General features: G+C 51.6%; 4 protein-coding genes across 4 annotated transcripts; 1 reads left to right on the top strand and 3 right to left on the bottom strand.

Annotated features, from left to right (window-relative positions):
* Positions 1 to 489: 489 nt before the first annotated feature.
* N7519_000637 (glycine decarboxylase subunit T) lies at positions 490 to 2,004 on the bottom strand (the record flags this gene model as incomplete). The annotated part of the gene is made up of 2 exons (XM_057287415.1): positions 490 to 1,549; positions 1,613 to 2,004. 2 exons carry the CDS (start codon positions 2,002 to 2,004, stop codon positions 490 to 492), a joined length of 1,452 nt encoding a protein of 483 aa, XP_057153498.1.
* Positions 2,005 to 2,761: 757 nt separating this feature from the next.
* On the bottom strand, positions 2,762 to 4,495 carry N7519_000636 (putative neutral amino acid permease; the record flags this gene model as incomplete). The annotated part of the gene is made up of 4 exons (XM_057287414.1): positions 2,762 to 2,842; positions 2,931 to 3,981; positions 4,044 to 4,186; positions 4,244 to 4,495. The coding sequence occupies 4 exons, from the start codon at positions 4,493 to 4,495 to the stop codon at positions 2,762 to 2,764; spliced, it is 1,527 nt and encodes a 508-aa protein (XP_057153497.1).
* A 1,985-nt stretch (positions 4,496 to 6,480) lies between these two features.
* On the bottom strand, positions 6,481 to 9,930 carry N7519_000635 (RNA-binding ribosome biosynthesis protein MAK21; the record flags this gene model as incomplete). The annotated part of the gene is made up of 4 exons (XM_057287413.1): positions 6,481 to 6,568; positions 6,626 to 7,954; positions 8,008 to 9,131; positions 9,187 to 9,930. 4 exons carry the CDS (start codon positions 9,928 to 9,930, stop codon positions 6,481 to 6,483), a joined length of 3,285 nt encoding a protein of 1,094 aa, XP_057153496.1.
* Positions 9,931 to 10,134: 204 nt separating this feature from the next.
* Positions 10,135 to 12,348, top strand: N7519_000634 (putative proline--tRNA ligase AIM10; the record flags this gene model as incomplete). Its single annotated transcript, XM_057287412.1, has 7 exons — positions 10,135 to 10,221; positions 10,281 to 10,359; positions 10,411 to 10,454; positions 10,506 to 10,596; positions 10,649 to 10,728; positions 10,788 to 10,917; positions 10,967 to 12,348. The coding sequence occupies 7 exons, from the start codon at positions 10,135 to 10,137 to the stop codon at positions 12,346 to 12,348; spliced, it is 1,893 nt and encodes a 630-aa protein (XP_057153495.1).
* Between the last annotated feature and the right edge of the window lie 473 nt (positions 12,349 to 12,821).

The raw sequence follows: 12,821 nt of genomic DNA, 5'->3' as shown, positions 1-12,821 counted from the left end.
CAGCTGGCCAAGGCGCTCAAACTCAGCATCATGTGTGTAGGGCTGCGGATGGATGGGGCTTGGTAGGTTAATTTTGTTGCTCTGCTACCCGTAGGTAGCTGTGTTCTTATAACCTGCACTCGGTAAGTAGTCTAGCATTATACGAATACTCATTTGCTTGCCTCGAATGTATAATTCTTGCATCTACCTTGGAAATTTGGATAGGTTTTGAGTAGTTCTATGTCTACACATTCTTATATTGTCGGCGTTGAACGAAATTGGTCAATATACACATATATTCTATAGCAGAGTCAACATAGAATAAAAACGAGAAAAAGAGTCTTTTGATATGATGAATATCAGTCGTAAAATCGGAAACATATATACAAAGTCCAAGTAATAAAATCATCAAAACGCTAGTCTTTCGCACGAGTTCCTCCATTTCAGAAAGGAACAAAAATCGAAAACCACAAACCAACAATCCAAGGAGAAGAGCTGACCTTCTACCCTCTACTGAGGACGATAGAACTTGCTCGGAACCCAAGGCATACCAACAACAGTAGCCTTGCGGACCTTATTGCGGACCTTAACAGCAAGCTCGGTACCCTTGGTGTGCAGCCCTTGCTTAACATACGCCATAGCAATATTGGCACCACCAAGGGACGGACTGGGTAGACCGGAAGTGACAACGCCGACCTCAACGGGGTTCGCGGGGTCAGAGATATCGACGACGACAGCGCCTTCGCGAGCAGGGGGTCCCTTCTCAACGGATAGGCCGACGCGACGCTGGGGGATAGACTTCGGGCTGGCGAGCTGGGGAAGGATAACGGAAGCACCATTGAAGGTAGCAGTTGCAGGATCGCGACGGTCACGGCCGACGACCCAGCCGAGAGCCGCGGCAGGGGGAGTCTGCGCAGTGGAGATGTCGTGGCCGTAGAGACACATGCCTGCCTCAAGACGGAGGGAGTCACGGGCTGCCAGACCGGCGAGACGGGACTTGCTGCTGTCGGCAAGTAGGAGCTCGGTGACTTGTCGGGGTAGGGATGGGGCGCCGGAGGTCGGGATGGAGATCTCGAAGCCGTCTTCGCCGGTGTAGCCGGTGCGGGAGATGAGGAGGGGGTGTGCGGTTGCGCTGCCGTCGGGTAGGGTGAGGTACAGCTCGCGGCAGGTGCCGAAGTAGAGGGTGCTTAGGTCGGTTTCGGAGGCGGGGGTGTTTGCGGTGTGGATGAGGGGTTGGAGGACAGAGGCGGCGAGGGGTCCTTGCAGCGCGACCAGCGCGCGGTCGGCGAGGATCTCCCACTTCAGGCTGTCGGCGCCGTGCTTGGAGCGGTAGGCGTCGATCTCAGCGGTTAGGAAGGCCAGATCCTCTGTGCGACGGCCGGCGTTCGTGACGAAGTAGAAGGTGTCTTCGCCGCGACGGGTGATAACGCAGTCGTCGACCATGCCGCCGGTGCCTTCTTCAAGGAGGCAGGAGAGGGTGGAGGTATTTGGGGCTAGCTTGTCTACTGAGGAAGGGGTCACCTTCTTCAGTAGGTCAATGGCTCCGGGGCCGCTGAGTTGGTGCTGGACCCTGTGGATAGGGAACTCGGTTAGCCATTGCGGGTTTGCTTTGGCTCGGAGAAGGTTGACTTACATGTGGCTTACGTCGAAAAGACTGGCCTTCTCGCGAGTCCACATGTGGCTTTCCACATGGCTCAGATCGGCGTACTGCAAAGGCATATCGAACCCAGCAAAGGGCACCATCTTGGCACCATGCTCAACATGCAAGTCATACAGCTGCGTCTTGCTGAGGGGCTCGCTGGAGCTAGACGCATACCGCACAGCCTGGTTGGCAGCACGCGAAGCTACGGCTGCGACTGGAACATTGGTTCTCAATGACCGAAGGCCTGTTGGTCGCACGATAGCCGCGGAGGAGAGCTCCCGCCGAAGTACAGTGGAGCCGATAGAGGCGCGGGGAAGGTTGAGGGTGGCGGCCCTCGCGGCGGCGAGGTCAGCACCTCGTGTGAGAATACGGACACTTGACATAGTGAATCAATGCTGGAGGAATTGAATTAACGAACAGAAAAGAGAAAAAGAGAAATAAATGAACCGCGAGAAGTCACCAACCCGCCGTCGGGGAAGCATGACGGGAAAATCACGTGGTGATAGGCGATCGGGGAGTAGCTGATTTCCCGATTTGGACATTCTAGAGGACGCTGTTGGCGATGTAGATTTTATAGACTGACTATGTTACTGGACTGTTTTCTAACATAGGAACTACCGTGCATTGTATAATACTCGGTGAATTCCCATCTACATGTTCCATCAGTGGCAATTGCATTCCAGTACAACTCAGGTACATGGCTATATTGATTGGTAGACCAAAGGCCATCGGAGTATTGCCGCGGCGATGGCAAATCAAACCCGGAGAGCCAAATTGTAGCCTCCAAACCGATCGCCTGCATTGAATTAAAGATGGCAACCGCTGCAAATGATGCAGGGATAAAATATGCATATAGTGGGAGCAAGTCCCATAATCCGCCCTTTTCCAGCAGGGTATACAAAGCAATTGAAAGCCCGTGGAATCTGCATCTAGATAAACTACCTACCTAGGTAGGTATTGCGATACCCTAAAGACGCTCGAGCGGTAAAAGCCCAGGATTATCCACCACATTGCTTTCTCGGTCATCACAGTCATGAAGTCACTCGAGTCTACGACCCGGCATATCGGAAACGTGCACAAGAGATCCGAATGCGAAGACGATAAAAAAAGATGTAACAAACTCCCCGCCCTGCAGGGGGTCTACAGTGCGTTGCTAGCACATGTGAAAACGCCGCCGACAGTCCCTTCTTGGTAGCTGGTAACCACGGACATAACAGCAGCCTAGAAGGAACATGTATGTTAGCAAGAGAACGAGGAAGACAAGAACAAGGCAAGCCGAAGCACGCCGGACAAGGGACTCATCACTTACGTATGTTCCAGGTCCCAAGAAGAAGAAACCAACGAGGATTAAGAAGACATTAAAAATGAATCCGACCCAGCCGCGAATCCCACGGACCATAAAGAAACGAGGTCCGTGGTCCGCAGCACGCATACGGATATAAGCGGTACCCCAGAAAATGAAGCCGAAGAAGGAATCAAAGAGGGAGCTCATGATAGACAACAAGCCAGAGAAGAATGGAATGACCTCAGCAATGATAAAGGCGGCAAGCCAAAGTGCGGCAAGGATTCCACCCCAGGCAGCCCAGCCAACGACAGTGTTGTTGCCCTTGTGGCGGGTGCCCTCGAACAGACGGAAGAAGATGAAACGGGCTGAGACCGAGGCGTACAGCACGCCCAGGAAAATGATAGTCGGGATCATGAATGAGAACGAGACCTTCTTGAACATGTCGTCGCCGATGGAGCCGAAGGCCGGGGCAATCATGTACTGGTTGCCGACATAGACGTAGGTGACCGCGCCGACGACGCTGAACACGATGATCTCGGCGATTGTCACGGCTGTCACGGACTTCCAGAAGTCGCGGGGCTCTCTCATCTCGGCAATGAAACTGGGGAGGGTGATTTGGCCGATGAAGGTGTAGCTGATGTTCAAGAAGGCATTCATGCCCTTGACAAATGAGGTGCCCTTGGCCGGGATGACGAGCACAACGGGTTCTCCCAGTGCGGGCGTGTATCCTGCCGGGTGGTCTTCGACTGCAGAGAACACGGCAGCTAGAATGACGGAGATGAAGGTGAAGAATGCTGAGAGGGTTGCGACTTTGGACAGCGTGCTGAATGTTCGGGGCAGTGAGAAGATCCAGGAGATGATGGCGACGATGAATGAGAAGACGACTGTGCAGACTGCGCCATTGGACATCGTGTTCAAGTACTCGGCACCCACCACACAGTGCAGGCCCTGGATGAAAGTGTTGTTCAGGAGGAACATGACTGCTGTGGCCCACCACGCAATCTTGGAGTCCCAGAACAGATACTGACCGATGTCGCAAACGTCGCGGACTTCCGGGTGTCGCAGACAGAATCTCCTATACAAACATTAACACCGCGATTTGTCGCGGGCTTGCAGCCATTGCGCAGGATATCATACCAGGTGATCAGCGAAGTGTAGAGGACAATGCCGGCAATAACCACGGTCAAGATTAAACCGGGAACCAGACCCAGAATTGAGTATGACCAGGGAAAGGACATAATAGCCAGACAGATGTACTCAGAGAAGAGCAATGCAGCAGTCTGTAAAGAAAAGATCAGTCAATGGGGTCCCAACTTGCTTATCGGTTTCAAGCGCACCTTTTGCCAACTACACGTGCGATATTTGATTGTGTTGTCCGACTCCAGCTCAATCTGGCGACCAATGCTTTCCGTCGTAGACGATGAGTCGATGGCAGTGACATGATGCTGCGAGCTGCGGCGACCCTGCCCCTCAATGTCGAAGTCCTTCAGCTTGGGATCCTGCTCGGACTTATCGGAGAGCTCGGGGCTGTCGTGGTCCCGGTCATGGTCCCAGCTGACAGGATTCGGCGATTCATTTGGACCAGCCATTTTCGTATGTTAAAGAGCGGATGAACCGCGCTTGTTGTAACTCGGTGGAGTCGAGAGGAGAGTTGAAGATCTGCGGATGCATGTAATGCTCCTCGAGAGGATAATTGATGCGATACTGGTCGCGCGTAAGCGGATTGTGTTCTTTTTCTGTGTTTGTCTTTTTTTTTTCTGCCCCAAGACAAATGCAGCGACCAGACACTTACAGTCAAATGATCAAATTCTGGGGGGGGATCGGCGTATTGGAAGGTGAAGCGACCAGAGCTGGACGGATTAGGGCAAATGCGGGTACCTGAGGTGGTAATTGAACTGCACGCAATTCCCAGGACTGAAGAGGGGGAAGACGAGGAGACCAAAGGAAGAAAAGGAAGAAAAAGAAGAAAAGGAAGAAAGGGAAGAAATTCAATAAAAAAATAAAAAAAACTCGAAGCTGGTATAGCTGGTATAGTCGAATACCATCGCATCGTAATCTATTTAATTCCTCTATACGGAGTAATAATATCTGGAGAATACCGACATTTCCGATCTCCACTCGAATTCTTCCATCAACCGGTAAAAGAGGGAAAAAAAAATCGAATTCACCAGAAGAGATATGACGTTGCAACAGCCAAGCATCAGCCGCAATAGGCGAAGCGTTCAAGCCACGGCTTATGACTTGTGCCAAGAGTGTTTTGGACCTGAGGTGAACCCTGGAAGTCATCATCGATTACCACTGGACTTGGTGCATCCACATAGTCTATGATATACTCCGAGCAGTGCCCTCTTTCTGTCTTTTCCCTCGACATAAAACTCCACGGGCATCCCGAATCCGCTTTTTCCTAACGAGATACCATAGCCATTTGATTGGAACTTTCAAAATGTACCTAAACCCAACTAAGGAAAAGTCGGTTGCGCCCCCATATCATATGCGTTATTCGATGCGTTGAGTGGACCGTGGCGGCCCCGCATGCGGATGGCTGTCGAATGAATCCATCGTCAAGATTCGAATCCATGCATACCACGCCTCGTGAACATGGGTTCAGCCAGGAATAGTGGAAACACGGTATTTTGTCAGGGATTTTATTTTCGATCTCGATTTGGCTGTAAAGATCGGAAATTTGTCAATGTTGACGTTTTTCTGTATCTTTCTGCCTGAGGCAAGGGTCCCACGTGTTGCTGACTCAGGGTCTGGCCGGGCCCCAGGCCCCTTGCCTCTCAGAGGTCTTCAGATATGGACTTTGGTGTATGCGACAACGCCTCCAGTGCTGAGCCAGTCAATCATATTGTACATATCCAGCACGGTATCCAAGAAAGCGCAGAATACTACTCCGTGCTCAGTACGTACAACATACAAAAACGGCAAAAGGACAATCTTGACCATTGAACCGTCCTGGCCTCGGCTCCAGCAGCCGTTCTTGCGTGCGAACCCGCAGCGATGGCATCAAAGGTCCACACGGCGTACTCCGTATGGTGTCGAGTGATTTGAGGGCTTTCAAGCCACACAAGATTTGAGCTTATTTAGATGCCATGGATGTTTAATACGATGTTACCTCTGAAATTATTATGCGCGATATTTAGACATTTGAGACATTTCATACGGAGTACTCCGTATGTTGTATGTTGTAGGTAACTAGGTACCCCTTGCAACACTGCTAAAAGCCAAATCCAGCGCTATTCCGTATTTTGTATAATTTCCAAGGTTCTATCTTGTACGCTATGATTGGACCCCAGGACTGTCCTATAAGACTGCTTACTTTTGCCGAGAGAGGGGTAAGGCTTGGTTTTGGTCCTTGTTATCTCCTGGGCATATTCTCAAAGAGCTTGTATTGACTGCGTCCAGGGACGGAATAGATAGATAGATAGGATAGATATAGACAACAATGAAAATAAAAAAAATAAGAAAAGCAGAATGTGTGCAACCTGTAACTCCAGATGCAAAACAGGAACATTGAATTTTGGCCCCCACGGGGGGTAAGAAATAATCCAAGTCTTTTTTGTGCAAGAACAGATTACATTCCCAGGTCCTCGTTCTCCAGCAGCGCAGCGTAGTCGTCCGCAGAGGCGAAAGTGGGCAGCTGCTTGAGCTTGCGACGCTTGCTGCGATTCGACTCGGGCGCAGCATCGGGTTTCTCGGGCTCTTCGAGATCCACTCACCCCAATTCCATATCCGATGGCAGGTCCTCGTCGCTGTCGATGAAGGCATCGTCGTCCGAGACATCCATATCGAAGTCGTCGGAGTCCTCCTCGGCTTCCTTGGAGGGCTTCTTGTCCGCCTTCTTGGTCTTGGCTGGGGGCGCGGCTTCCTCGGGCTCGCTGAACTCGGCCATTTCCTCGTCGGAAGGAACATCGGACTCGTCGTTGAAGATAACACCGCCGTCGGAGTCGTCCTCGTCTGCGCCTTCCCCATCTTCTTCGTCGGAGCCAAAGGCGGATTCCAAATCGGACATGTCCAGATCGTCGTCGCTGTCCTCGTCGGCTTCCAGCTCGGGACGAGAGTCGACGAGCGCTTTCCAGATCTCGTCCTCGTCGCCGCTAAGACCCTCGTCGGAGTGATCATCGGCATCGACGTCCTTGCTCTTCTTGGAACGCACCTTCTCCTTGTCCTTGTTGACACGGGTGAAGTATTCGTGGAAGAAGACATCCTCCGCGGCAACGTCGTCAGCCTTCTTCTTCCAGAAGGCTTCGGTGTTGAGCGGCAGCTGGTTCTGTGCCTTCTTGCCTGCCTCCACCAACCGGTCGGCGGTTTCACCACCGCCCAGGGGCTGCATGATAGAAGCACCGCGGGAGCTGGCGTTGGCCTTGGGCGTGCGGTACACGAAGCGGTCGAGGAAGTGAGTGAGAGTGTGCAAAGTCAGATCTGGCTTGCCACTCATGGGGTTGTGCTCAAGCAGATTGGTAGCGTTAAGAGAGACGGAAGGATGGAAGTGAGAGGTGAAAGGCAGCAATTCCCAAAGACAGCTCCGGTCGGCATTGCTGTGCTCGGGGTCTCGCTTGCGAGGGTCGTATACGTTGTTCTGCTTCTTGGCTTCGACAACAGGAGCAGGTTCCGGCTCTTCGTCATCCTCATCGGGAACATCACGGAAGACCTCTTCATCGTCATCGTCGTTCTCCTCCGGCTGATCGACCAAGGCAGAGAGACCTGTGAAGGTCTTCTCAAGCTCCCGGATCATGAAGAAAACGCCGCAGATGAACGAGGGCTGGTGCATGCCAAGTACCTGGACAAGACGCTTGACAAATGCCTTGACTCGGCGGACGTTCAGATCGTTCTTGAGAGACTTGTACAGGAGGTTGAGGTAGAGAGATTGCTTTGATGAGGTGGCAACGCGGGGGTCGAGCAAGGACTCGTACAGGGTGCGGTAGAAACGATCACCGGAGACTTGGTTAGACACCGTGAGCTGTTGGATCAGCATGAGGGCTTGGATGCTGGTGTTAAAGTTCGAGGAGTGTGTAATACGGAACAAGGTGTCGAGGTGCTTCGACATGCTAGTAGGAGTTAGTACGTTGCGTGGAGAAATAGAATGTTAGCGAAGACATACCGTTCGGAATCATTGTCAGTGAAGGGATAAGCACGGTTGACACCGGTCAAGACACCGGAGATCAGCTTCTCCCGCATTTCGTCGTCCTGGGCCTGTCCCTTGGCAGCGTCGTCGTTGCCCTTGCCCTTCGGTCCTTTTCCATGCTTGTTGTGTTTCCCCTTGGGGGCAGGCTTGCCCTGATGGGAAGGCTTCAAAAGTACGAGGAACAGTCCAAAGTAGATGTCCAACAGCTGAGCAGCCACCTTTTCTTCCTTAACTCTCAAGATGGTCTGGTTCAGAGTGATGATAGCATAATACTTGGCGTGAGAGCTCTGACCAGGTCGGAACAGCACTTCCTCCACTGCCTTGATGATGATTGGCTTCATCATAGGATGCGACTGCATGAGTTGTAGCAGCAGGTATGATGCTCGAGAGGCAATCTTCTTGCCCGGGTCTCCGAGCTTATTGACCAAAAGTCGTAGAAGATTGGTCTCCTGCTCGGGCTTCTCCTTGAGAAGTTCGTAGACATAGCTGACGGCTCGAGTCCGTGAGAATTCGATCTCGTCATTGCACCAAATCTCGAGAATCTTGATGACTTCGAAGAATTGATCTTTCACAATGTTTTCAAAGGCCCACACAATGAGTTCGCTCTTTTTCAAGCCACCGGGGAGAGGGTCTTTCTCATTCCACCGCCCACCGGCGCCTTGGAATGCTGCGACGAGCCCAGGCTGATTGGTAAAGGACTTCAATCGTCGGTCGCTGGGCAGCAATGTACCCTGTGCGAACATATCCTTCAAGGATCGCAGAACTTCAACAGCCTGTGCACGACTACGTTTCTTTCCCAGACCAATCAAGGTCTCCAATGCCTTGGTGTTGTGCAGAGGGGACTCTTGAATGTTAAGAGTCAACGCGGAAATTTTATCGCTCAGGGTACCGGACGCCATGATGGTTGAGTAGAACTTGTGGGAAGAAGAAGCAGATGCTCTCTGGGCTGCCGCATACTCCTCGTTTTCTTCCTGCAGCAATTTGTTGGCAAGCTCGTGAACGCGCTCCATAAGGTGGCGGGGCAAAGCGTTCATGTGTTTCGTGTCGGCGGCGGCGGAGGGCATAGGGATATTGTACCAATCGGATCGAGGAAGAACATTCTATAATGATCATGTTAGCAAAAGCGTTGCGGTGCTGGACTGGTCCACAACTCACCAGCTTCAAATACTCCTTAGGCACGACAGATTCAGCCTCCTTTGACTTAGGAGCAGGGGCTTCCTCAATGTCAGATTCCGGCCCGCTGCTCTCTGCATTGTCTCCGCTGTCCTCGAGATCATCCTCGCTCTCCATTTCCTCTTCGTCGTCTTCGAGTTCGTCTTCTTCGACTTCGTCATCTGCAAGATCCTCGGGCACGACGTGACCTGCAGCCTCCAACATGCTAGAGAGCTGCTTCCGAAGATCATCGTCAACCTTGCCGGACTCGCCCTCAACCTCAGACTCAGAGTCGACACCAGCAAGAAGATCAAGATCCTCCTCAGTACCACCCATAGCCATAATTTCTTGGCGCAGTGTTTCGTCGTCATTGCTCTTCTTGCCACCCTTAGGCTTTTCTTGCTTGTTCATTCCACCATTGTTCTGCTCGCGAGCAATGACCTCGCCGTTGCGATCCCGCTTCTTGCCTTGCGCAGAATCCTGAGGGCGGCCGGGCTTGGCGGGGGATTGCTTTCCTTTATTTGCGGAAGCATTGGCGGCAGGGGCTGATGGCTTGGTATTATCCTTCTTGCCCTTCCCGGTGCTCTGATTCTGGTTCTTCAAACGCTGTTCGATTTTCTGTCGTAGGCCTGCGAAGGCGCTCTCGTCCGGCATGGATGGCGTGGTTTCAGTAGCGGGAGCTGAGGTGCTTGTCGCAGGAGCAACCTCATTTGCGCCCGAAGAGCGCTTTCCTTTCCCCGCAGCCATGCTGTGTTGTGTTTGGGATTGAATGATGGAGGAAAGAAAATTAAACGGAGAAATCTTTTGCGGCGGGTTATCGGGGCGCTCGGACCAACGCGATAAGAAACATCGGAGAAGGGACACTCGACTTGCTCTACAACTTATTTTGTGTTTAGCCTGCTGGTCAATTGCGGAAATTATAGCTTCTGACGACTTAAAGCATCTTGATCGATGATTTCTAGGATACGACCTCTATCAGGGCGCATAGCCGGGCAGCGGCTAGCGCTGAGCCTGCGAGTTCAGCAATGCAATATTCACGTACGCGCTTCCAAAAGATTTATTGAATCTGCTTGACAGTGAGTACTGACTCGATATAGGTTGACGGCAGAAGCCGTGTCTCAAATATCTGGATCCCTACTGGTGGAATCTCCAAGAAGCCCGTTGATGGTGAAAAGGGTACGCCATCCAGAAACCCGATGCTATCATCAGATGTTAACAGAGATCTAGAGGATGCCAATGACTTGCTGGTCCGGGCTGGCTTTCTCCGACAGGTGAGCAATCATACCTTTTTATCCAAGTAAATATCTCTGACGGCATTCCAGGCATATTCTGGGGTTTTCCATTTGCTCCCACTTGGTTTACGTGTCCAAGATAAGCTAGAGCGTCTGATTGACAAGCATATGAGCTCACTTGGTACGGGATATACCCTGTTCTTATCATGAGATGGCAACTAAAGCAAATTTAGGCGCATCCAAGGTTTCTTTGTCCTCAATATCCTCGCAAGAGCTCTGGAAACAGTCTGGCAGACTGACTGACGGCTCAGAAGTAGGTTGATCATAGATCATACCCAATGTCTTGTATAATGTCACTGACATACATCATAGCTATTCCGGTTCAACGATCGGAAGGACACTCCATTTCTCCTGGCCCCGACACACGAAGAAGAAATTACAACACTTGTGGGGCATCTGACAACATCATACAAGAGCCTGCCTCTACGGGTGTATCAAATTTGTGAGTGTGCTTCTTTATTTATTTATAAACTCGGCTAACATAACCGAAGCGCGAAAGTACAGAGATGAGGCCCGGCCTAGACAGGGCCTGCTTCGCGGGCGAGAGTTTATCATGAAAGACCTCTATACATTCGACTACAGTGTCAACGAAGCATTGAAAACATACGATGCAGTCAAAAATGCCTACACAGAATTATTTAATGAACTCAAGATTCCCTACCTAGTCGCGGCAGCAGACTCGGGGAATATGGGCGGCTCATTGAGCCATGAGTACCACTTCATCAGTCCGAAGGGCGAGGACGAAGTGGTCAGCTGCTCGCACTGTGACCATGTCTATAACGAAGAACTCGCAGATGGCAAGACGCACAGCTTTGAGGAGTCCGAACAGAACACGGCACCTGGCTTCCAGACAGATGATGCGCCTGTCGAAGGTGGACCCACAATCTCAACTGGCATGTGGATGGCCATCTCTCATGATAACAACACCATCGTGCGGAGCTGGCATCCCAAATTTTCGATGCAGAACGGCGCGACAGAGCCCGTTGAGCGCCATATTAATTCACACGCCGTCAAGGCAGTGGCGACTGCCGCTGGTATTGACCTCGATCTGAGCGTGGAGAACCCCCTAGAACGATGGACCGCCCACGTAAAGGCACACAAGTCCCCCGCACACAAGCCGCGTGTATTGGATCTATACGACTCACAGGTCCGGGTATACCAGCGTCCACCGCTGAGTGATCTTCTCCAGCAAGTGGGCTGCGCAGCCTCGGATATAGATTACTCCAAGCTGGACCGATTCCCTGGGACTTCCAACAAACTCAGCCTTGTTCGCGTGCATGACGGAGACCGGTGCTCGCAGTGCGCACATGGATCGTTAACCAGCCACTCGGCCGTGGAACTAGGACACACATTCCACCTAGGAACGCGGTACAGCAAAGTCCTCAATGCGTCCGTTTCTGTCAACTCTGCTCTTCTGGAGGGATCTTCGGAGCTAGATGTGAAATCTTCTGCCAAAGAACAGATCGTGCCCATGCAGATGGGATGCCATGGTATCGGCGTCTCGCGTATGATCTCTGCAGTGGCGAACCGACTCGCTGATTCCAAGGGACTCAATTGGCCGCGTGCTATGGCGCCCTACGAGATTGTGGTGGTCTCAGGGAAGGGGCTGGAGACCGTTGCGGATCAGGTGTATGATAGTCTTACCGGCGATACCGCGGCGCCCCTCGATGTTATCCTTGATGACCGGGATAAGGGTATGGGCTGGAAACTTGGCGATGCAGACTTGATTGGATACCCCATTATTGTTGTTGTTGGGAATGGATGGAAGAAGAAAGAGACCTTGGAAGTGCAATGCCGTCGGCTGGACGTGAAGGAGGATGTGTCATTGGATGGACTGCGCACATTTGTCGAGTCCTTGTTGGCGAAACTATGAATGACTGGAAGCCACAGTATGTATTATTAGCAGTTCAATTTGTACATTATCTCATCTCCGACAAGTGTAAGACTACATAGTTCCTGATCTTGTCAACAATGGCACCCCAACAACAAAAGAAAAACTTCAAGGGCATTTTCTTGCCTCAGATATACCTGAGGTATATAGTAGGTAACACGAGTTCTAGGGAATGATATACGGAAGCCAGCATTGACCACAATATAGTGTATGAGATCCACTCCTCCACAGTAGCGGTGTACATGTAGTTAATAGGGCGTCAGACTCTCGATCATCTCCAATTAACGCATGAAATCAATAAGGTTAAATGTCCACTTTTTCTCCGGACTTCACATTTTCCGTACTGATCGACTCTGGAGGTCGTCCCCCGGGGGTTCCACGCCGAACACTCCGGTCCGAATACTCCGGTCTGTCATACTCCACCCGCCGATATATAGAGATGGCCTTGACTCATT

This window comes from Penicillium mononematosum, assembly GCF_028829835.1.
Source record: "Penicillium mononematosum strain IBT 11891 chromosome Unknown utg000001l:1.0-4488741.0:1.0-4491989.0, whole genome shotgun sequence".
Classification (NCBI taxonomy): Eukaryota; Fungi; Ascomycota; class Eurotiomycetes; order Eurotiales; family Aspergillaceae; genus Penicillium; species Penicillium mononematosum.
The sequence above is the reverse complement of the archived record's forward strand: the minus strand, read 5'-3'. Positions and strand labels throughout refer to the sequence as shown.